At 39.1% G+C, this 26,070-nt stretch overlaps 1 protein-coding gene across 1 annotated transcript in view; it reads left to right on the top strand.

Moving 5' to 3' along the window:
- Positions 1-26,070, top strand: part of PRKDC (protein kinase, DNA-activated, catalytic subunit) — a 4,917,417-nt gene that overhangs the window by 991,959 nt on the left and 3,899,388 nt on the right. Inside the window, exon 12 of the mRNA XM_044065724.1 lies at positions 22,612-22,727. Within this exon, the coding sequence (XP_043921659.1) occupies positions 22,612-22,727 (116 nt within the window). The remainder of the gene's footprint in view (positions 1-22,611; positions 22,728-26,070) is intronic.

Raw genomic sequence — 26,070 nt, forward strand, 5'->3', positions numbered from 1 at the left:
AATGATACATTTCTGGTGTTTAGGAACTAATTGCAGGGGAGGATGATTACACTGGCATGTATTTATATTCCACCAAACATTTTATGAAGCTTAACAAATGAGAAATTAGCAGAGAATATTTTTGATCGGTGGGGACTGAAACCTGATTTGAAGTAGTAAGAATTTATCAGATGGGACTAGAAGGGAAAATATAACAAAAGAAGGATTTCTGAAGAAATATATATTTGGTATGAAGATGTGAATTTAATAATAGGAAATCAGAACTTGCATATTATTCTCCAAGGTACAATAACCGGGCTAAATTAAATAGAAATTATATTTCATAGGAGCATGTGTATTTAAGAGCTTTGACACATATCCATTAGCTGTTTCAGATCCTGTACCAGTGTAAAAAAAAAGTAGATAAATATGCAGGTTAATGTCGTAAAAATAAGACACTAGCACCTTCCTATTTACTTTTTTAAAAATAGAGGAATTTAAGGAATATGTACTGGAAATGATTAGAAAGTTATGAAGGAAGATATCAATTTCTTCATAAGGGATAACTGAGGTAGATAAATGTAGTTTAGAAATAGGGTGAAATAAAAGATAGATATATGAGAAATATGCAATAGGAGTTAGAAGGATTTACAAAGGTTAAAGTCTTGCGGAATAAGGGGAATTTTGCAGAAGAGAAGCATTTACACAGTGCTAAAGAGAAAACAAGGGAGCATTTGGATAATATCCATGAGTTTAAAAAAGTTACTATTACACAACTAACTTTGATAACTACTCCAGAACATTAAACACTTAGCATTTCATCTTAAGCAACAGAAAGAAAGGGTTGTCACCAGGCCTTTAGAATTTATGACAAGAAAAATAACAAGAGATCCTACAGGGGTATTGGACATATTTCAGAAGTTGTATAAAGCAGAAGAATGTGAAAAACCAAGAAAAGGCACAAACTGAAATCTTTATGGAAGAATTAATTATGACAGGGTTAGAGGAACATGATGCCCAACATTTAATAGCCAAGATGAGATAAAAATGGTGATGTGAAATCAATCAACAGAGAATTCTCCCAGAGCAAACTGTATTCTTATGAAAGTGTGAAAGTTGGGTGAGAAGAAAGTAGAAAAGATCTGTGAAGTTCTCTTTAACGGTATTTTAAGACGGGGGAAGTGCCAACATGTTGAAAGAAAACTGTAGTGGCTGTATTACCCAAATAGGATGAGAGTCATTCAGACTCAGCTTCACATGGACCCATTTCATTTTTAAACTGTGATTATTAAGTGCTTATACTAGCTAAAAATGGCAAACGTGTTGATAAAATTAGTAGATACGGATCTAGGGAAGTAAAATGTAAGAGAACTCGGCTGTTCTTGGTGAGTCTTGATGTAGAGCAGGCATTTAATGGAGCCAACAGGGGAAGAATCAAAGTGGGGAGAGTTCCTGTCTTACATGCTGTGTTTGAATGTAGGAACAAGGCAGTGGTGTCCTCTTCCTCTTTGTTTGCTTTATATATATATATATATATATATATATATATATATATATATATATATATATATATATATATATATATATACATACACACAGCCAGTGGCAAAGAAGAAAAAGGAATCCCAAATTCAAAGATATAGATAGTATTGTAATGATAAATTCTAGCTTTATTTGCTGATACTGCATTGAATCTTTTCAGGATATAAAATTAATAAAGATAAAACAAAGGCTCTAACAGTAAACTGCAAACCCACACATGAGTTGGTTCATTAATAACCATATTTATTTGGACATGACAAAGTGAATTATTTAGGATTAAAAGGGCTCTGTTATGGTAGCTTAGGGATATGTGGGAAGAGACTAATCGAATGATTATACAGAAAGTGAATAAATGGATTATCTGGATTATAGATATGAGCAGTGAAAATATATTTAGTCCCTTTTGTTTTATATGCACAGGTTTATCAACCAGAGAAGAAGATGTGGACAATAATTAGTAAAGACTTAAAGGAATTTGTTGGAGAGGGAAAGAGACCAAGAGTTAACGAGTTGTTGTTGCTTCTCCTCCTAGAACAAAGTGGTTTGGGATTATGTGATTTGAAGAGGTACTTTAGAGCTACTACACTGTTAAGCCTCATATGTAACATAAGCAGAAGGTTATAAATCAAAGTAGAAAAGGGATTATGATGTATGGGATGGTTAAGAAGTAAAAGTATGATTTTTTTTATGCAGGTCTTTTTACGAATATTCTGTATGATTATTTTTATTCTCCTCAAATAACAGAAATTTTTCTAAGAACTAAGCCAACATGTGAATGCAGAAGAGTTTTTGCCAGTAGGGAACAGCAAGGGGAGAGAGAATTTACTGGAGAAAATTAGCAAAGGACCAGTGTATTGGTAGCAAATACCTTGAGAGGAAAATATAATAGAGTGATATGAGGCCATGTATAAGTTTGTACTGCAGGTTAGAGATGGCATTCCCTACTTTGGACTGATATTGGAGTATAGGCTAAGAGAAAGTGATGAGGGAATACTGAGTAAAAGACCAGCTCTGTTAGAGTTTGTAGGTAAGCCTAGAAGAGGTGTTGCTGTTAAAGGTATAATGAGCAGGGTATATAAAATGTTGCGCAATAACTATACAAGTCAATCAGAGGTCTTTAGTAAAGATTTGAGGGAGAGACTGTAAAGGCAATTTTGAAGGTATTTGCATGGTTCACAAGTATGCAACAAAGTCCAGAAGGTTTAGGATTTTTAATTTTTTTTTAAGTGTTTGCATAAATATGTTTACAGTCCTAGCAGACTTCAGTGTTTTTTTTTTTCATTAGGTAGACAGTGCTGAAGTTGTGATAGTAAATTGAGAGAGGTGATTGGGAACATGTTTTTTGGGAATGTAATGAGTTGGCATATTTTAAAAACTCACTGCAAAGTACTTCCTCAGAAATGTTGAGGGAGCAAATTATATATCTGAGGACTTTATTTTTAACACCTTTATTGAATTATTACTCATGTCATAGGCAAACATATTTATATAAAAGAAAACAAATTAACATTCATGGTTACAGTCATTATACATCACATATTCTTTTGTACAATTAGCATTAATCCAATATTACATAAATTGCTCAAGTCCTGTCTTCCTTTAAACCTCACCCCTCATTCGAAAAATTATGTATGTATGTATGTATTATACCCACAGTTTCCATTTTTTCTATTGTAATTTCTGATGCCTTTTTCTAAAGATCCCACATTTCACTTTTTTCATCTTTGTTACAATATTCAGTACTTCAAATAGGGGTGTTTTAGTTTTTGATTTCCATTTTCTAGTAATTGCTTTTTTGGCAGCCACCAGAATTAAACTCCACAAGGCCTTACTATGTTTAGGCAATTAAAATCCTGTATCACAGCTCAAAGTCATTTCCATAGTTACACCCATTTGCTCATCCAGTATTTCTGACAGAGTACTCTGTAGGGAATTTTTAGAGTATGCTAACTTATTGTACTAAAAAAAAAAAGTGTTCCCAGTTACCTCTTTCTTCCCTATCATACTTTCAACATTTACCAATTACCCGAGAAAAAAATCTTTGGAGTTTGCTTGGGGTAGAGAAATACTTGTGCAATAATTTCCAAGCAAATGTCTTGCATCTCTAGATATTTCTGCATATTTGGGAGACATACATATGTCTTCCCATTTTTTCCTTGTGAATTGCTTATCTAGTCTCTCTTCCCAATTTTTCTAACCACCACTGATTGATTCTTATAGTTATTGTGCAATATTTTACATGCCCTACTAATTATGTCTCTAACAGCAGCTTCAGTTCTAGATTCAGCTTTAAACTCCACCAGAGCAGGTCTTTCACGTAGGATCCCTGTATCCCTTTCTTTTTACTTATACTTTGAAATCAATCATTGGTAAGAAGGTGATCTCTAGCCTGCAGTTCAAATATCTTCTTGGCCTCTTCTTATTCTATTACCTTTTCTGCTCTAGTTATTTGCTCCCAGTGCCTTGGTTCCCTTGCCAGTTTTCTGCATTAAATTCCAACCAGCCATTGCTTTATGTGTACCACTAATTGCAGTCATCCCTATCAGCAGAATTTCCTTTTTCAATTCTCATGTTGGCTTAGTTCTTAGAATACTTTCTGCTACTTTATGAATATAATCTGTTACGGCTGCTGATGCTGTTTTATTTAAGTATCTGCATCCATAATCAGTGAATTTCCCCTACTTTCTTCATTGTCCCTTTTCACTTTGAATAAGAAATTATTTTTTTGATCTGGGGCACAGGATCTAAATTGCCTAGACGTAATAATACCTCACTAAGTTTAATTCTATTGACTGCCAAAATGTAATTACTGAAAAATGGAAGTCACCATCTGAACCAACTTGGACTGAAATACTGAATATTATAAAGGAGATAAAAGAACTGGAGGTGAGAACTGAGAATGACATTACTTAGAAATGGAATTTATGGGAAATGTTCAGGAGGAGGAGTGAGGTTTAAGGGATAGTAGGAATTGGCAATACTGTTTGATAATTAAAAATGTATGTTGCTTAAAATTTGATGAGATATCACTTTCTTTTACCTAGTAATTTATATGTACATCTCTGCCACAGAATTGGTTGTGATCTGTGGTACTAGCTTTATTGTGCAAATTGTTTTGTTTTTATTTGTATAGTTTACTCTTGACACCCTTTTTACAGGGATGTTCTTGACTTTTTTTTTCTACCAAAGAACCCATTTTGGCCTTTTATGCCCTTGTATTATGTATGACTTCAAGTACTCCATCTTGTCTATTTGTTGTGCAGTTCTTTGTTTATATTATAGTCTACAATCCCTACCCATGTAGTTCCTTGTTATTATTTTTCTACCCGTCATTAACTGATCTTGTACATTAATCCCCTGCAAACATGCAGTTCCCATTCTTAACATTTCATTTAGAGCCAACTCATGTAAACAAGATAGTGTTGGTTTTTTAATGAGTTTACCAACTTTATTAGCCACCACCAGCATCTATCTGTTCTTTTCTTGTCCAGCTCTGCCCCTTAATAAATTGTGTATCGCTCTGATTCCTTCCATTTTTGTCCAGATGGTTTTCTATCTAGGGTGGTGGCTTACGTTTAGTATTCACGCAGTGTTACATTTCTTTTTCAACTTTAATACCCGATTTATTTCTTTGTTTTGATTTTCATTCCAGATGCTTTGCAAAATGCTTGTACTAATCTGAGAATAGATATCATTTTTCTTCCTAGTTTATAACTATCAGAATGTATGGATCTGATGGTCTGCATATATGTATGTATTCCCGTGTCTTGTAGGCCTGTTCATATATTTAGGAGGCTCATGCCCATTTTTTTGTATATCATTTGACAAACATGATGTATTTTTTTTCTTGTTAAACTGATCCAGTGCTTTTTTTGAGGCTGGTCAGTCACAAAAATGCTGTAAGTTAGAACAGGAAGAGCAAACTGATTGACAGCTTGAGCTTAATCACTATATGTCAAGACAGTTTTCAGTCTTCCGAATTATTCCTTACTAACTTTTGTTCTCATTTGTTCTATATTCCTGACCCTTGATCTATTCCCAAATATTTATATACATCCTCCTGTTCAAGTTCCTTTACATAAATTCCCTGTCCTAGTTTAATATTTTCTTGACACTTCAGTTTTCCTAGTTTCCTAGTACGTGTTGTTTTTGCACATTTATCAAGACTAAATGTCATTTTTGTATCCTGTGAATAAGTTTTAATCCTTTTGTCTTTTGTTTTGATGTTTGTCAAATGAGCTGTACAGTTTTTAATCATCCACAAAATATATTTTTGGACAAGACTGTTTTGGAAACTTAGCTTTAACCATATCTTAATCTGTTAAGTAAACAGCTTGGTGGGTTAAGAGCAAGTCAAAACAGCAGTGATGACAGAATCTCCCTGAAATATCCTCATTTGGACTTTTATCCCAGGGTTAATATGTCCTTTATCCTGAATCAGTTAAGTGGTTTACCATAGTTTCATAGTTGGTGCTGTATAATTTGTACATCTTTAAGCTTTCCTTAATCCATAAATGTGGAAGTCTGCCTAATGATTTTTTTGTAATTTATCCATGCCATACTCTGATTACACACCTTTTTTTATTAAACAGTTCTCCGTTATGACTTACCGTTAACCATAAATGATATTTTGCTCCGTATGATTTTCTTTTGTTCTACTGGCATGATTTTTTTTCTAAGTGACTATAAAACTCTGCATTTATTCCAGTTGTCTAGAGGCACGTTGTTAGTCTATAGATGTTCTTCATCTCACATTGCTGCAGTCCTTACACTTGGGTAGTCCGCTGTCCTCGGTCGGCCCGAATATCAAAGCATTAGGCTGACGTCGGTCAAGGTGCTTAAGACTGACATCAGGACGTCAGGGTACAAATGCGCATGACCGACGTCATATCCTCAGTCTTTTTTGCCGCATGGTCCGATGCAGAAGCAGCGTTGCAAGTGCCGTTCGGCGTTCTGAAATTTTTCGAATTCGGAGTTTCAGACAGAGTCAAAGTTGGCTAAGTACCCCGTTGGGGAATATTTTAGTTTTTTCTTGCCTCAGTGGTTTACCGGATGTCAGAAAAAGTGAATAACTGTATTTCTTGTGGGAAACAGATACCGCATAGAGATTATCATACTTTGTGTATTCCTTGTTTGGGGCCTGAGCACGGCGTTGTTGGGTGTCGCTTTTGTGCTAGGTTCAATAAGCGCACTATTAAGCGAAGGTTAGATTGTGCCAGGTCGGTCTTCCGGAAGCGGTGCAATTATAATATGCCGTCGGATGCTCCGGCCCGCTTCTTCAAGAAGCGCAAAGACAAAGCAGCCACACCCGGGCAAGAATAGTCGTCCCTACTGGACGCCGGTTCTTTAGAGGCGTCAGTGGAACCGGTGGTTCCGCCGGAGGCTTCTCTGGAGTCCCAGGGGGAGACTTTGATATTGCAGGATGTGGCCTCTCAGGAGGCAGGTCAGGCTGAAGGGGCTTCTCAGTTTACTGTACTCCCCTCCCTTCCTAGGGTGGTTAGGCCCTCTCCTGTTTCCAAGGCTTCTCCCAGAGGCAGGCCAGGTTTAGCTTCTATTGGTGTCACTCCTAGTTCATCAGGATCTGTGCCCAAGAAGCACATGCTCAAAATGGCAGAAGATTTAATTACTTTGATTAGAGGTTCTTTGCCCCCTCCTGATAAGAGGCCTAGGGTGGAACCAGAGTTGGGGAGTTTTGAGCAGGTTTCGGATGTTTCAGAGTCTTCGGCTGAAGACTTGCAGGAGTATTCTCCTTATTCTGATTCTGATGTGGATGATTCTACTCCTTCTGCTTCTCCTCCAGAGGATTTTTCTTTTCAGAGACTCTTCATTCCATGAGGGAACATTTTAAGTGGGAAGGTCAGGACTTCTCTGATTCCAGGAAAAGGCTTAGGGAATTTTGCTTTTACCCCAGCATAGGCCTTTGGCTATACCACCTGTTCTGGATGTTGTGGAAGATGTGTTTGCAGAGGCTTCACTTAATCCTGATTCTTTGCCTCCTGCTCCTGTTAAACCGGACAGGTATTACAGGGTGCCTGAAGCTCATAAATATCTTTATAAGAGTCCTAGGGCGGACCCAGAAACAGTTAGTCAGGGACCTAAGGGTCAAGGCCTCTGTTGTAAAAATCCGGTTCCTCCAGATAGAGGCCAGAGCTTTGGATAGATGGGGAAAGAAAGTCTATACTTCTTCCACCTTAGCTATGAGGGCTTTGAATTGCCAGTTTCACATGTTGAAATATCAAAACTATCTTCTTTCTCAATTGAAGTCTAAGGTAGATGCTCTGGCGGAAGGCATTGAGTGTAAAGAATTACAAGATTTGGTACATGTTTCTGAACAGGTGGGTAAGCATTCTTTACAATGTGGTTTTGATGCTGTACAGGCCTCGTCTAGGGTGGCTGCCACTGGGTCAGTTCTTCGCAGGCACGCCTGGCTGAGGGATCAGAATTTATCTGACCATGTTAAGACAAGGATTTTAGATGCTCCTTTACAGTCTGATGTGTTGTTTGGTTCACCTGTGGAGGCAGTTTTAAAGAAAATGGAAGACAAGGCTAAGTCTATGCAGACTGTTAAAGATTTTTTGCAAGTTCAGCCTCCGAAGTTTAGTAGGAATTGGCCTGCTAAGGGGTGGACGTACCCTTCTTATGATTCACAGTCTAGGGGAAGATCTAGACGTGGTAGGGGCAGAGCTCAGGGCTCTTTCAGACCTAGAACAGGGAGTTCACCTGCACAGTCTTCGGGGGAGGGCAGGGGCCAGTCCTTTCGTAAACAGGCCCAATGACCTACCTTTTCAGCTGCCAGAGCCTTCTTGTCTGGCAGCACCTTTGGGAGGAAGGTTGGCACTCTTCAAAGAAAATTGGAGTTTAATTACCCAGGACAGATGGGTATTGGATATTATACACCAAGGTTACAAGTTTTATTTCCATACCTTGCCTCCTTTCAAAGGCATGCCAGACGTTCCTCCTCAGCAAAGAATAGAGGCTCACAAACAAATTTCTCTGCTGCTTCAAATAGGGGCCATACAGCCGGTCCCTCTGCCAGAAGTGGGCCTAGGATTTTATTCTCGCCTGTTCCTAGTACCAAAGAAGGGGAACACGTGGAGACCAATTTTGGATTTATCTATCCTCAACACTTATCTGGACATTCCCAAGTTCAAAATGTTGACGTTACAACAGCTTTTACCTCTGCTGGGCAAAGATCACTGGATGGTGACTCTGGATCTCAAGGAGGCTTGCCTTCATGTTCCTATCAGGCTAAGTTGCAGGAAGTATCTGCGTTTTCGAGCTGGTACTTCTCATTATCAGTTCTCTGCATTGCCCTTTGGCTTATCTACTGCGCCCAGAGTGTTCACGAAGGTTCTGGCTCCAGTGATAGCTTTCTTCAGGCTAAAAGGAATACAGATCTATCCTTATTTGAACGATTGCCTGATTCTGGCCAAAGGAAGGGACGAACTTCTTCATCATTTGCAATATGTGATAGCAGTGCTAAGATGCCTGGGGTATTCTGTGAACGAAATAAAGTCCAGTCTAGTACCCTCTCAGGACATGTGCTTTCTGGATGTGAGACTGAATACAGCATCCCAGATGGCCTTTTTGACCCCCGGACAAACAAAAGAATCTTTCCCTTTACTTTCATCATTTGTCTCATCAGTCCAGGCTGACTGCAAGGACAGTCCTTCAAGCCTTGGGGTTCATGGCATCTTGTATTCTGGTGCTTCCCAATGCCAAACTGCATATGAGGAAGCTACAATGCTATCTCAAAAATGTATGGACACAGCACTGCCAAGATATGGACACTGTCATTCAGGTAATACCTTGCATTCAAAAGGAATTTTTGTGGTGGGCTCAGGAATGTCACCTAAACAAGGGACTCTCTGTGACCCGGCCAGAGGCGAGTCAGATTCTAACGACAGATGCCTCAGACAAAGCTTGGGGAGCTCATCTAAATGGAAAGTGGATACAAGACACGTGGCCTGCCAGACTACAACATCTACATATCAACTTGAAGGAGATGTTAGCAGTCCAATTTGCATTAATAGCTTTCAAGGATTTACTTCTTCCAGGGCAGGTGTTGGTTCTAACAGACAACACAACTGTCATGTGGTACATCAACAAGCAAGGGGGAACACATTCTTATCCTCTATGCAGACAAGCAATGATTTTGTGGGAGACTGCTCTCAGTTTACAGCTAAATCTTCAGGCAAGGTTTCTGCCGGGAGCACAGAACTCCTTAGCAGATGTGTTGAGCAGACGAATTATGGATCCCCACGAGTGGAAATTGGATCCTCATGTATTTCAGAAATTGACAGTGTCATGGGGAACTCCAGACATAGATCTGTTCGCTTCTCCACTAAACTACCAGCTGCCAAAGTTTTGCACAAAAGGTTTCATCCCACAGCTTGGAAAGTGGATGCTCTTTCTTTCAATTGGAGCAATCTTCATGTGTATGCCTTTCCACCTCTGCCTCTCCTCCCAAAGGTACTCCTAAAGGTCAGACAGGACAAGCCAAAGATGATTTTAATAGCTCCAGATTGGCCTCGACAGCACTGGTACCCATTACTGAGAAGTCTGGTGCAGGTGCCTCCATGGCCTTTGCCTTCGATTCCACACCTGCTGTCTCAGGAGAACAGTCATTTACTCAATGTCAAACTTCACTCTCTTCACCTAACAGCCTGGCATATTCTGTTTTAAACCCTGGAGGGTCTCAGCTTCCACAGCAAGTTTTGAATGTTATTTTGGAGGCCAGAAGGCCTAGTACAAGGAAAGTGTACGCAGATAAATGGAAGAGATTTTTATTTTGGAGTGCAGCAAAGGAATTTGATGTTGCTAAGCCTAATTTAAGTGTGGCTCTTCAATATCTTGCTGAGTTACTGGACAAAGGTTTGTCCTTCTCTTCTATTAAGGTTCATGCTGCAGCAATTTCTGCTCACTATGACTGTGACCCACCATTGTTTTCTCATCCTTTGTTTAAGCAATTCCTTAGAGGGGCAAAGAATATAAGACCCCCACGTAGAGCTCCTACTCCTGCTTGGGATCTCAATTTTGTGTTGGAGAAACTCACTGTACAACCTTTTGAGCCTGCAGCTACTGCTAAGTTGAAATATTTATCATGGAAGACTGCTTTTTTGTTGGCCATTACCTCTGCGAGAAGGGTTTCTGAATTACAGGCCCTTATGGCGGTTGAGCCTTTCTTAATTTTCCATAAGGATAGGGTATCTTTACGTACTAATCCTTCCTTTATGCCTAAAGTGGTTTCTAGTGTGGCTTTAAACCAAACTATTCATTTGCCTACTTTTTATGCAAACCCCCAAAATAAAGGGGAAAAGATTTTGCACACCTTGGATATACACAGGCAGTTGCGATATTATTTGAGCAGAACTAAAGGGTTCAGGCAGTCTCAGCAGTTATGTTTCTTTTGCTTTGGGTTCTCAGGGCAAGCCTGTGTCAAAACAAACTATTTCTAAGTGGATTGGGTTTTGTATTGCGTTCTGTTATTCCCATCATGGTAAGGAGATTCCAGCTGGGATTAGGCCTCATTCCACTAGGGCTACTGCCACTTCTACAGCTTTAAGAGGGGTGGCAACTAAAGATATTTTGGAGGCAGCTACTTGGAGTTCAGTGCATACTTTCTCTAAGCATTACCACCTTCCACTTTACTCTAAATCTAGGGCTGGGTTTGCCACTGCAATTTTACAGGGCATTTTGGCAGCTCCTACTACTTTATAGTTTTGCCATCCTCCCTTACCTCTGCTTTGGGATTCTACCCAAGTGTAAGGACTGCAGCAATGTGAGATGAAGAACATAGTACAGTTTTGTACCTACCATAAATGTAGATGTTCAAGATCCACATTGCTGCAGTCCAATTTACCCTCCCTCCTTCCCCTCTGTTGTTAGAGGCGGTTGTGTGGTTTGGGTTGTAAATATTGTGGATATTGTATATATTGTACATATGATTAGTGCAAGGGTGGTTGGTTGTTTTTTGCTGTCTTTTGGTTTTGACCTTTCTGTTTAGGGTCTTCTGACATCTGGGGCAAGAAAAGACTGAGGATATGACGTCGGTCATGCGCATTTGTACCCTGACGTCCTGATGTCAGTCTTAAGCGCCTTGACCGACGTCAGCCTAATGCTTTGATATTCGGGCCGACCGAGGACAGCGGACTACCCAAGTGTAAGGACTGCAGCAATGTGGATCTTCGAACATCTACATTTATGGTAGGTACAAAACTGTACTTTCTTAGGATAGCTTGCAGGTTTGCTCTTAAGGATGAGTATGTTTTTTCCTGTTAGCCAGCATACACTTTTATAGGTTCATAGGTAGGTACTAGGCTATCTACCCAAAGGCATTTATAAACCTAGCTGGAATGTGTTGTCTTTCGCCACCCACTTAGATTAGTTCCCTGTGCCTCTGTCCAGCAGAGCCATTGAAGTGATCCCTGGGTCAAACTTTGTTTCCCATCCACTGGTCAAGGTTTCTCTTGAAGAGGGTTAGCGAGGAGCTCTGCCTAATGTAGATTGGAATCTTGTTCCAGAGCATTGGAAGTCTCTGGGACAGGAATCTATCCCTCCAGCACGTCCTATTTATTGTTGTGGTGAAGTTTGGTTCCCTGGAGCGTGTGGCTCGAGGGGATATGGTTTTCTTCAGGTGGAGCATGTCCATCAATTCTGAGTAGGCGGTATGCAACCAAGTACAGCTGGAGTTTCTTCAATCGAGCTGTATAGGACATCTACTTGAGGCCAGTGATCCTCTTGGTGAGGTACTTCTGTGGTCTTTCCAGTTGTTGCAGGTGTCTTGTAAGGTACATCCCAAATGGGGCATTGTACTCTCTGATGGGTCTGATGAGTGCGTAGAGGGGCCCAATGACCTCTTTTGATCTGTATGCAAACCCTTTTGTGATTAGGTGGGCCACATAGAAGGATTTTCTAACCACTTTAGCAATGTGATTATCAAAGGAGAGGTTAGCATCTACTTAGGTCCCCAGATCTTGTGGGTACTTTGTTTTTTCCAAAGGGGATGACTATGCACTTTTTGGCATTTAGCTTGAGGCCATGGTTTTGACACCAGATATCTGTCTCAGTGAGACCCTTTTGGAGGATGTCTGTGTCAGCTGGAGAGTCAATTGTAGCTCCTACTTTGCAGTCATCTGCGAACTTGGTCAACCATAGTCCTCCTGTGATTGCCTGTACCTCTGAGAAGTATATGCCAAACAGGAGGGTCCTAGGACTGAGCCCTGGGGAACGCCACTTGCAACCGATTTAGTCAGACCTAGCTCCCTCAACTCTTACCCATATGGGTTCTGTCTGTGAGCCAGTTGGCAACCCATCACGTGACGTAGGGGTTTATGTTCAGGCTGGTGAGCTTGTCTATAATTCCTGAGTGGGAATCGTGTCAAAGGCCTTTGTGAGGTCTAGGTAGGCTGTGTGGACCACCTTTCCCTCGTCTATAGCCTTGGTAACTGTCTCAAAGAAGTCCACCAGGTATAGGAGGCATGATCTGCCCTTAAAGCTGAACTGGGTAGGGTCCAGTGTTTGGAGGCTCCCAATGTCTCTGTTAAAAAGATCCATGATGTTGCGCTCCATAGCTTTGCAGACCAAGCTAGTCCAGCTTATAGGGCGATAGTTTCTAGGGTCTGTTGTGGCTCCACCTTTGTGGACCGTAATAACTGTTGCTGTGGGCCACTCTGTGGGCACATAGCCTGTGGAGAGGCTGAGTTTAAACAGTGCGTTTACGTGAGGTGTTCATCTTTGAGCTCGTGTAGGATGCAGCCTGGGACACCATCCAGTCCCATTGATGCTGTGTTTTTGGTTTTGGAGAGGGCTGTTTTAACCTGAGTGTTTGATTTCAGGGGCACTACATTCTTCTGGTATAGTTATGGGCACTTTTGGGGGTGAGAGGGGGATGAAGTTTGCACTGAAACTGTCTGCCAGGATGTTGGCTATATCGGTCAGTTCAGTGCATTTTGTGCCATTCTGCACTAACTCTGAGCTGATCTGAGAATTGCCACTTAGATTTTTGACATAGCTAAAGCATGCCTTGTGGTTACCTTTGAAGTCCATAGCAATTTTTCTTTTGAAGCTAGCCTTGGATGATTTTATGAGGGAATGTAGTTTCTTGCTGATACTGATCAGGGATGTCTTCCCTTCTTAGGATTTTACTCTTTTCTGTACTAGTTTCCTCCTTCTATTGTATAGCTTGTTTATGGCAGGGGTCCACCAGACTGATTTCCTTTTCTTGGAAGAGTGAATCTTGATTTTGTTTGGGATAGCACGATCCATGCATTCTTGTAGGTGCCAGTAGAGTGCATTAGTAAAGGATTTTGCAGCTTGGACAATGTTATCCTTTAGCATGGGGGCTTTGAAACTTCCCACCTCGGTCTTAAGTAACGTGAAGTTTGATTTTGAAAAGTTTTTCACGGTGGCGAAGTCATTTTGCAAAGATGTTATTACCTTTAGCCAGAAATTGTGCACTACATCTGAACCTGTGATTTTCCAGCTCAGAGCCATTCTTAATTTGTCTTCATTTATCTAAATGTTACTACTTTCCAGTGCATATCTTTTATATTGGCACTTCCTACTTTTTTCTCTTCTATTCATTCTGCATCTGTGCTATGTTCAACAGTATCTTTAGAAACACTTTTACAAAATATATTGATTTCTTATTTTCTTCATTTTGGTGGTGTTACTGTTACCGTTTTCTTTGCCAGTTCTCTGTAACCATACCTCTCAGCCTCTTATAGCAAGAAATCTGGACAAAGCCATAAATAATGGGGGAACAAAGCCGCAAAATGGGGACAATTTTAAAATATTCCTTTTACAAGCTTAGAAAGTAGATATAATAGGTTTTGCATTAGCATGGATGTTCTGAAGAGGATGAAGTTTGAAACTCAAATGTCTCTCATTTTCCTACTTAAATCTTCAATGATTTGATGAAAACTAGAATTTCATGAAAAATGGCCCAAAAGCATGAGGCAAAAATCTGGGCATTCTACTAAAATCTGTACAGTTGAGAGGTATGTCTGTAACACTTTTTGGGTCATCACTGAAGTGCTTCTTTTACACTTTCCCTTTGTATTTTTTGTGAATCTTCTAATCTTTTCTGCTTATGCTGATATTTTTAGTTTATTTTTTGAGGTTACACAAATCCTGATCTGTTTTAATGTGTGTTGATTTTGCCATGTAAATCTTAAAATTTTTGATCTGTTCCATTTTCTGTATTTGTCTAATAATGATACTTTTTTCCTTACTTGATTAGCTTTTTCCGTTTGTTTCCATGGTAGTATTCTGTTTCCTTCCTTTCATTTTTTTTATTATTTTCATGGTAGTAAGTTGTCTGTTACCTGTGCTTAAGTCTAGTCTATTTTTCTGTTACGTCACACAAATATCTTAATTTCCTGTTCATTTTAATCTGTCTGGCTAGAACTAGAACAAAAACAAGTAAAGAATAACTCTGCTCCTTGGTTATCCACTCATAACAGGTATCTAATGCATGAAAGAGATTGGGGTTTTAAAAATAGTTAAAACATAGAACTCCAGAAGATGCAGTCTAATCCACAAAAAGCCACGCTTAAGTGAAAAACTGAAACTGAGTCCTTCAAATAGACAAAAACAGTGTGTTTAATAAAATGGAATCACGACTAAGCGCTTTTGCCAGCAATCTGGCTTCCTCAGAGTCGTTTAAATTACATTCAAATGCTCTTTATATATTGAACACTCAAAGCTCATTGGGACAATTCATAAAACCCTCCCCCTTACATACAGAACTCCTAACCATGACAATTAAGTATCACAACTACTAATTCAAAAATACATACCTACTTACTACTAAATTAAAAAACATTAAAAAATCTATATACATAATTAATTGTACATAATGTGACTCTTATATGGTGATGTCATATCCATAAATATATCTAGTATTAGTCTCAAGTGTTCCAGTAATGCATTGATACACAGCCTCCCATATGTGTATAGCAAGCACAAAAATCCTATCATATTAGCAACCAAATGAATTGATAACATTCATAATAAAATTCAAAAACTAATACATATTAAAATTACACTACAATCCTAAAACATTAGCCTATAAAGCCAATAAAACATAAGGTCCCTTTTAAATATTATACACACTCAGTGTACTAACTGGGACCTTAACTTTAACATGGGTTTGATCGAAATATAGTCATTCAAGCCCGGGGGCCTGCAGGCATCCAATCTTAATTGCCATTCAGTTTCTAAAGCCCCTACTCTATTGACTATATCTCCCCCTTCTCCATAGTCTAAAACCCGTCCTATAACAAAAAATGTGAATTTGTTAAAATTCAAACATTTAATGCTGTGTAAATAAAGTGCATTGTGCTTGTCCTTCTTCCTAATAGATCTAACATGTTCTGCGATTCTGTCCTGCAACCTTCTAATGGTCTTACCCACATAGTATGCCTCACAAGATGAGCATGTTGCCAAGTAAATAATATTCTTCGTGCAGCAGTTGCATTGTCCTGGACAAGAGATGGTGTATTTGTAGCCGTGTACACATGCATAACTACCCTCATTAATGTATCTACACCATCTACAAAAAACACACTTTTTCATGTTGGATTTGTACTGACTCTTGCTTTTTCTCTCCAGGATACCTTTTAAATTATCCCCCCCTACTGTGTACAAAAACTGGTTCTGAACCCAATACTTTCTTAAGCTCGTCACTTAAAACATAATTCCAAATGTTTTTTATTATGCCAATCACTTCTGATGATTTAGGGTTGTATTTGACTATCATCTTTACATCGGACCCCTTTGTTACAACATCAGGATTCTTTTCTCTCATATGTCCTAAACCAGTGTGTAAAACAGGTGCATATCGCCCTTTCCTTTCCCATGGTATTCACATATTAGTTATGTATATATGAATTTATTATGTTGTTTATACTTGATGTTATACATTTGATGTATTTACTATACATACATTGTACAGAGACAAATATACTTTTATACTGCTTTATACTGAAGCTATACCTTTTAATGAAATGTTCTTGCTGATTAATTAATCATTCAATCAAGGGTTAACCAATGAGGTGATACAAGTGTTATTTGAATTGCATTTATAACAGCTCAAAAGACTCCCACTTGGTTTTGCATTGTCTGAAGAAGTTTTCTGAAAACGCATTTTGTTTGTTTTGAAGCGTTAATACTTGTGGTTGTGTTACAAGGACCATTAAATACATTAATTTTAATCAGTTTCACTTCATTTATTGGATACGTTCCTCCTTGGGGGCTCGCAGCGGTTTTTGTTGTTTTTGGTTTCTGGTTTCTACTGCTGGCATCAATTTTGGATTACTAATTTTAATATGTATTAGTTTTTGAATTTTATTATGAATGTTATCAATTCATTTGGTTGCTAATATGATAGGATTTTTGTGCTTGCTATACACATATGGGAGGCTGTGTATCAATGCATTACTGGAACACTTGAGACTAATACTAGATATATTTATGGATATGACATCACCATATAAGAGTCACATTATGTACAATTAATTATGTATATAGATTTTTTAATGTTTTTTAATTTAGTAGTAAGTAGGTATGTATTTTTGAATTAGTAGTTGTGATACTTAATTGTCATGGTTAGGAGTTTTGCATGTAAGGGGGAGGGTTTTATGAATTGTCCCAATGAGCTTTGAGTGTTCAATATATAAAGAGCATTTGAATGTAATTTAAACGACTCTGAGGAAGACAGATTGCTGGCGAAAGCGCTTAGTCGTGATTCCATTTTATTAAACACACTGTTTTTGTCTATTTGAAGGACTCAATTTCAGTTTTTCACTTCAGCGTGGCTTTTTGTGGATTAGACTGCATCTTCTGGTTGCCTTATATTTTTATATGTTGATTCAGCCCTTGTGGGTGTCACGTTCCTGGTTTCAAAACATAGAACTCTCCAAAACCTACAACACTTTAAAGAATTACATAACTGTACAAAAAGACTAACATAAACAAAAAAAGCCTGCTGTAGTAACTTTTTACTAAATCAGTGTTCCAGCCCTAAAAAATTATGGTCTATAAATATTCTTCATCCTGGAACAGCCACCCTTTCTAATCCTCCCCCATATAAATCTCTGCCTCAAATAGCTGCTCAGTTTAACACACATTTTATAGAAAAAACATTAAATTCCTTACTAAAGATTTCCCACCGAACAGTTATGGCATGCCCTGTCTTCAGACAGCAAACACCACCTTGTTTCACCCTAGAACCCATTTAGACCTCCTGCATTAAATCACTAATCCTTCAAACTGAAACCATATCCTCCTTCAGCAGGTAATCTCCCAGCAGAATACCTCAAGCTAGCTTGCCAGTTCCATAGCCTGTCCTGTGTGTATCCTAATTAGTAAATTATCAAGGAATCGGGTAGACAGCAAATGTTGGAGGTGTGATGGGGAAGAAAGAGATAATTGGGAACATATTTTCTGGGAGTGTAATGAGTTGGCAAACTTACGATTCCCTACAGACTACTCTATCAGAGACTGAGGGCGAGCAATTTGATTTTTCTAAAGAAATTATTTTTCTGATCTTTGATTCAGAATTGGAATTGCCTAGATGTAGTAAGGCCTTGCTGAGTCTAATTATATTGGCTGCCAAAAAAGCAATTACTAGAAAATGGAAATAATGTCTAGCCCAACGGTACTAAAAGTAGTGAATGTAGTAACAGAGATAAAACTACTAGAAATGGGATCTTTAGAAAAGGGTAGCAGCAAATTACATAGAAAAAATGGGAATTGTGGGAACAATACATACAGGGGAAGAATGAGGTTTTAAAGAAGGCAAGGTTTGAATGAGCTGTGTAATAGATTATAACCGATGTATAATGTTTGCAGCTAAAATTGACAGTATGTTTTGTGATATATAATGCTTGCAACTTAGATTGTCAAAATGGGTTGTTTTCATTTGTATACGTGTATGATTGGCTATGTCATAAGTGATTATTTAATAAAGATGTTTCTTTAAAAAAACGTGGAAGATTTAGGATTTTTGCTTGGAAGGTGCAGGGTTTCAGTCTCACAAGGGATAATTGGCTAGGCTTAAAATGGCTCACAAGGGCAGTTAGCTTAGTATGAACCTATGAACCTATAAGTGTATGCATAGATACTCTTGTACCCCAAGCACATTCCAAAGAAAGTTTCCTCGTGTAGATGTCAAGTGTTCGAGGTGTGATGGGAAAGAAAGACGTAACTGGCAATGTGTTTTGGGAGTATGAGATGGCAGACTTTATTAAATTTTCATTTAAGACATGGGCAAACGCACATTTATATAAAAGAAAGCAAATTATATTAACATGTTTCCTGTTACATTCATTATATTTCACACATGTTATCCTTCCACATTACTGTTGCAGTTTTCTTTACATTAGGCAGTATTCCTTATGCAAGGGATTCCCTGCCTGGGGTAGCCCGATATCCGGCCAGTATAATAAAGCCTTAGGTTATAATAGGGATGTTGTATGTCACATGTATGCTCCATGGCATAGGGCATAAAGGTGATGTATGGACATACCTTCCTCAGAACCTCTTTGCCGCAAGTCCAAACACCATCTCTGATCGGTGTGAACGCTGTTTCTCCTGCTGTTTGCTAACCCATTTTCAGATAATTGCCCCATGGGGGTTTTCTTATCTTATTGCTCTTGCGGTTGTTGGATTACATGTCATCCAGAAAATGGAAATGCCAGTATAGGATTCAGATTCCCCATAAGGGCAGTCACAATCAGTGTTTGTTTTGCTTCGGTGCTTCTCCCGACCATACATCTTATCCTGTTTGTCAAGGTGTGTCCCTAAAACTCTTGCGTAGTAATCTCTCCTCTTTAGCTGTTTAACTAGAGAACCAGCATCTTAAATTGTTGGCTCAAGGTACTTTGGCAGAATCGTCCCAGCCAGAGGTTCAGCTGTGAAGCCCAAAAAGGTTCAGTCAGATTCTTCTGCTGTACTGTCTCCCTTGAGGCTGGTGAAAGCCCAGAGGATTGCCTGGTTCTTCAGTCAGATTTCTCTTCCGCGACCACTTTGGAGGTCAGCTTGGCCTGGCTTCTCGCACGTCCTCCCAAGGCTCTGCAGATGCCCTTCTGATGTTCAGGAGGAACAGCAGCTTATTATATATTTTTTTTATTTTACATTTAACTGGGAGCGCCCATCTGGATATGTCCATTTTCAGTGGAGGCCTGGGGAGAAAAGCTCCAAAGCAGTTTGTTAACATAAAAGATAGCAAGTTTAACAAAAAGGCACATTTGCCAGGTTTCACAAGACACATATTTTATGCACCTTAGAGAAATATGAGACAGCAAGTATAACAGGAAGACAGATTTGAGAACTTACTCAAGACATCTATCTGAATGGCCTAGGGGGTCTGCAGATCCTTGTTAGGGAGGAGATTCCCACTACCCTGACTTTATGTTGGCAGGTGTCTGAGCTGGCTAAGTTGTTTAGGGCTGACGTCCCTTTGAAAAAGAAGCAAAAGACTAAGGATCCTCCATGTGAATGGCAGGATTTCACACAGGGTTTGTTTAATGCTTTGAGCTCAGGCCCTTATGGCTGTACCTCCTTTTTAAATTTTTTTTAGGGACATTGTATCTTTTTCCACTAATTCTTTTATGCCCAAGGTGCCTTTTTCCCCCTTCTCTACATTCTGCTAGCTTGAAGGTTCTACACACCTTGGCTTTGCAAAGACAACTCTGATATTATTTAGATAAAACTAAAGCCATTTGTAAGTCTGATCTACTTTTTGTTTCTTTTCATTCTAGATCTTTAGGTTTGGCTCTTTCTAAGCAAACTATTTCTTCCTGTATCTCTAAGGTCATTTCATTTTGTTACTGTTTTCATGGGAAAAGACATTCTTCTGTTAAGACTCACTTTACCAGGGCTGTGGCAGCTTCTGGTGCTTTTTTCAAAGGATTGGATACCAACTCTATCTTTGAGGCAGCTACTTGTTTTTTTTGTGCATACTTTTATCAGGCACTATAATTTGGATGCGATTTCCAGAACTAGAGCTGGATTTGCAAGGGCTATCCAGCATGGCTGTCTTGAGGGCTCTGTTGGACTTTCCTTCTCCCAACTTTCCTCCTGAGCTTTTGTATTCTCCCCAGTGTAGGGAATACTACAGCAGTGATATGGAGGCCCAAGTACAGTTGTGTAAAATCGTACCTTAACAGTAGATGTCTTTCTCTTCACTGTTGCAGTTTTCACTCCCTCCCCCCTCCTTTTCTTTTTTCCTTCTGGATGCACATGTTCTTCTTACTCCTTGGACTGTTGTTCTTCCTGGGGCTTTTCAGTTCTGAGGAAGGTAGATCTGTGTATGTCACCTTTATGCCCTACTCCATGTGTGGGAAGAATACGTGTGCTGTACAACTTGCTTGTTGTACCCAAATGCTTTTGTATACTGGCCAGAAGTCCGGCTACCCTTGGCAGGGAATCCCTAATAATAAAGAAAATTGCAACAGTGAAAAGAAAGACCTCTACTGGTATGGTAAGATTTTACACAACTGTACTTTTTTATAACTGTCGTCAGTCCCACATTACATAAATTACTCAATTCCTGCATTGCCTTAAACCTCACTCCTCCTCTTGAACATTCTTTTGCATGTATTGTTCCCATAATGTTTTTTTTTCTTTTTTTTTTTTGTAATTTGCTTCTTTTTATTTCAGAAGCTCCCACCTAATTCAAGTTGTGTTATCTGTTACAAAATTCCATACTACAGTTGATTTAAACTTTGATTTCCATTTTCTAGTAATTGCTTTTTGGCAGCCACTAGAATTAAACTTAAGGCATTACTGTGTTTAGATCATTTGGATCTTGTGTAGCAGCTCAAATAAATTTTCTGTAGTTGAATCCATTTGGTCACCCAGTATTTCTGATAATGTCTGCCAACTCATTACACTCCCAGAACACATTTTCTAGTAATTGCTTTTTGGCAGCCACTAGAATTAAACTTAAGGCATTACTGTGTTTAGATCATTTGGATCTTGTGTAGCAGCTCAAATAAATTTTCTGTAGTTGAATCCATTTGGTCACTCAGTATTTCTGATAATGTCTGCCAACTCATTACACTCCCAGAACACATTCCCAGTTACCTCTTTCCTTCTCATCACACCTTCAACATTTGCCAGCTACCTGAGGAAAAATTATTTCGAGTAGGTCTGGGGTACAAAAATGGGTTCCTATTACCTTGTCGGAGTTCCGAAACTCCAAACACCATAAGGTCAAAACGTTATGTTCGAAGTTTCAGAACTTCGACAAGGTGAAAAAAAAATAAAAGGAAAAGAAACATAGAAAACTGTTTTAAGTGGGGGGGCAAGCCCCTCTGCACCCCCTCGCTCTTTAAATATACCAACTCCGAGATCGCACTACAGTGCAGTAAAGGGAAATCTTCCCTTTCCGCAATGTATTGCAATCTCGGAGTTGGTATATTTAAAAAGCGGGGGGTGCAGGGGGGCTTTGCCCCCCTGCTTGCAACACTTAACTTGCTGTTAGGGGGTTTTATTTATTTTTGTGTTTGAATTCCTGGAACTTTGAACATCTGAGTTCGATGTTCTCAGCTTCAAAGTTTCAGGAATTTGACAAGGTAATAGGAACCTTACAAAAATACCTATGCAAACACTTCCAGGCAAAAATCCTACGTTTTCTAGACTTGTTTCATACTTGGAAGCCATAGATGTGTCCTCTCATTGTTCTCTTGTAAATTAACAAAGGCCAGAAACCAAATAATCTCCTCTGATTAGTTTTTAATTATCGTGCAATGTAGATTCAACTAAAAAATCTACCAGAGTGGTCTTTCACTTAAAATTTCCCTATCTCTTTCACGTTGCTTATACTCATATTAAACCCCAGTAATGTTTCAGACATGTTGATGGGGAATACCTGTAAATAAAATCTCAAAAGGTACAATTAGCAGAAGGCTTCCTTGTAGATCCTATAAAGGGATAAGTGCTTACTTATCTTATTGCACTGATGGATAAATCTGCATAAAAAGTAATGCACCTCAATTACTCTCAAATTAATGTTTTTGTTGCAGTACAGATAATTCATAAATCAGTTAAAGTGTTTTGCATCGGTTTTTTTTTTTTCAGGCAGAAGATGAGACCAGTGGTACTCTTTTAATTCCAACCTCAGATCCAGCTGCAAATTTGCAACCCACAAAACCAAAGGACTTTACAGCTTTTATCAATCTAGTAGAATTCTGCAGGTGAGTTAACAGTCAAATGAGAACAGGAACAGTTTTACTGGATTAACTTGCCCTACTACATAAAACGGCACTTGTTCTCTTGGTAGTGTCTGTTGCTGCAAACTATTGTCAGAAGATTTTCATAGATACTTTTTAGCAGTTATATTCTTGTCATAGTTGTAATATCTGAGCATGTTCCTTGGATTTGTGATCATAGCCCTTTGTCTGCCTTGGTGATTTTCCCACCTTGAGGACAGTATATTAATGGAGCTGTTAGGAGGAGAATGCGTCTCTAACTGAAGACTACTGTGTGCTGAGGATGCCATGGATGTATTCCATCAGTTTCCCTTAGTTGGTGCATCTTGCCTCCTATGGCTTTAATAGTAAGAGCCGTACACATCCCCATCCCTGTCTGATTTGCACATATGCTGGGTATGTGGTACTTAGATGCAGAATCTTTGCTTATTCCCCTCCAGGCCTGGTTGGATACAGATTTAAAAGGAAAATATTTTTCTCCTGCCCTTTCTTCAAAGGTTTCTTTGATCCAAGGACTGCAGCAAAAATAGGTAATTTCCACAGAGTGCTTGTTTTTAACCTGTATTGTAGTTATAATTAATTTTTCACACCAGCATATATAGCTGAACCTTGTCTGAACTAAGGGTTTTTTATGTTTAGCTCCCTCCTCTAATGGAGATTAAGGCACATGTAGCAAGATCTTCACTTGTTTTTATTTTTTTAGCTTGTTGATGACTGATTGATGTTGGACGAGCTTGTAACAGGAGATTTTTCTTGGATACATGTGTACAGTACTCTGTCTTTGGAGATCTGGTCTTTCAGATGCCGTTTTTCTCACTATCACTTGTAGATAAAGGTGTTCACTGTATTTTGCAATAGTGTTCATGTTTTTTGAGAGATTGAGGATAAATGTGTACTTTTTCTTAGGTAGTATTTCCCTCCATACCTGCCCAACCATCCAGCCTTCTTGTTTGTTTCCTTGTAACTGGGGAGACATAATTGGGGGGAGGGGGGGCTGTCATGCAGGCATCTCTGGAAATATTGTGTCCTCACTTGCATCTTTTGTGGGTTATGATCATATTTCTAATGGCCCTAATCCTGCCCCTTGGTGGTTATTGTGGCACTCATGTCACTGGTAGTGATTAATTCTCCCTTTATATCCATGTGCATGCTTCCCCTCACATAGTGATGAATGCTAACATCACCTAACACATCCCCTTGTGTTTTTTTTTTTGTTTGCAAGCCTTCCCTTGATGGCAGTGGGATGGAAGACTGGAAGCTCCCCCTTTTCTCCCCCAGGATAGATGCACCAGCAGTGGCCACTCACACCCATCCTCTCCTACCCAACTTGTGTAGTGTCAGAGCTGCTACTGGAACCTGCGTAGCAGTTATGGCTTTATCCCCTGTACACCCAGAGCCAGATTACAGACAAATATATAGTTCACTTTCTTTTGGTCTAGGCAAGTTTTACCTGGTCTTCAAAAGGAGTTGGATCCTTAGACACAACAGAGTGGCATCTTCCAAACTGACCACATTCATTTTTTTTAACTTGTTTCACTGACTTTGAGCAGTCAGTATTCCAGACATCTGTATTCTTTCTGTTTTGAGGCTTGGAGCAGCCTATGCTTCATTGCTGTTTTTCCCCACATACAACCCCCCCCAAACTAGGTTTGGGCAGTAAGTGACTGATGTTCTGAGACGTACATTTTTGGTTGTTTTGTTGATACAAGTCATCTTTATCTGGAAGATTCCTTGAGTCCCTATGGTCTCTACCTCAGCTTATAGTGTTCCTCAGTTTCCTGTACTTTCCTCTCCTGGAAAGATGGATGTGAACTGACTAGTAGTCAGTGTTGTATTATATAAGGCATTTATCTCTGTCTGAACATGCAAGTTATGGTGGCTGCTGAACCCTTCTCATCTTCACTTTGGAATGTAGGAGGGATGAAAGTTAGGATCCCGTGGAATGTTCCATTTCATCCTTCCCAAGCAGGAGAGCTATAAAGTGGGTTATTTGCCCCATTCTGTTCTTTTAATGGCCAGGATGGATTTCATTGCTAGAGGTGCTGATGCATGCCCTACATACATGCTAGTAGCTGGCTGTGACTGCCTTCCCCAGTTTGGTTTGCTTCTTTGCAAAATATTTTTGGAGTTGAGGGAGTATTGCCTCTCCTAGTGTGAATTTATGTTCAGCACAAGTAGGAACTTATTAACTGTCTGTGAGTAACTCTGAAGCACCTGTAGGGCATATCCCTAACCGCCATAAATGAATCCAGCAGGTATGCCCTATCAATGGTAATGGGCTACCAGTAACTAGACAAACTGAAAAATCTCCTGTGGTGAGAGTGTCTGCCTTGATTCACGCAAGCTGGTTTCATTTTGACAGTATGGTCATATCTTGCTTATCCTCAACCTGTTTGAGGGTAAATGCCTCCTAACTTGACATTTACTTATTTGTGAAATGTTAACTGTAATTGAGTTGTTTAATTGTATATTTCTTGCTGGAAAGGGTGCACCAGTGGATTGTGAACAGTTTCATTTGGGTGGTGTACTGCAGTCCACAACAGTCTTATGTCAGACAGAAGAGTGGACTGGAACCTTTTCAGACAGAGACTTGAACTTTCAAGACTGAGCTGTCAGATACCCATGAAAGGTCCTAGGAACTGTACCCACCCTACAAAAAAAAAATTAAAAGTGAGGCTGTTATTGAATGTGCAGTAATTAAAAAAGAATAGTGTAAATTTAAAATTTTATAAAATCTTTTTATTAAATGACTGCTAAAACAAAACAAGTACGTTAATAGAAAGGAAAGCAAACCATGGTAGCATTTTTTTGTGCAGTATACTCGTGCTTCCTTTTTTACCATAAAATCAGCAAATACTGTCATTGAAACTGTAACTCACAGTAAACTTCTGAGTGCTATAATTGATACAATCTCAAATATGACCAGCATGTACTGCACACCTTTAAATCTACACACCAGAAACTAGGCTCCTTTTATAGGATCAATGGTTCCCTTACAGATACTACAAGAAAAACTCTAGCCACTGACATCTTATTGCCAACACTCTTGTACACCATTCCTATCCTAACAAACTTACAGTACTCAGAGAAAGAAACTTGCCTCCTGCTACAGTAAAATAGCAAAATTTGCCACCAATATTCCTTATAGGACCCACCATTGTCCTAGCTTAAAGCAGTTAAACTGGCCTTAACTACACAAATCCCTGACATATATTCAAAACTAACTACAGCACACAAACTCCAACATCCAGAAAAATGCCCTGCACTACAAAATGTATTACTGCTCTACTGTTCAGCTAGGGGTCTCTGTTCTAGTAACAAAGTCTTA

The sequence above is a fragment of the Protopterus annectens genome, chromosome 3.part0, assembly GCF_019279795.1.
Source record: "Protopterus annectens isolate FY-2018-M chromosome 3.part0, PAN1.0, whole genome shotgun sequence".
Lineage (NCBI taxonomy): Eukaryota > Metazoa > Chordata > Ceratodontiformes > Protopteridae > Protopterus > Protopterus annectens.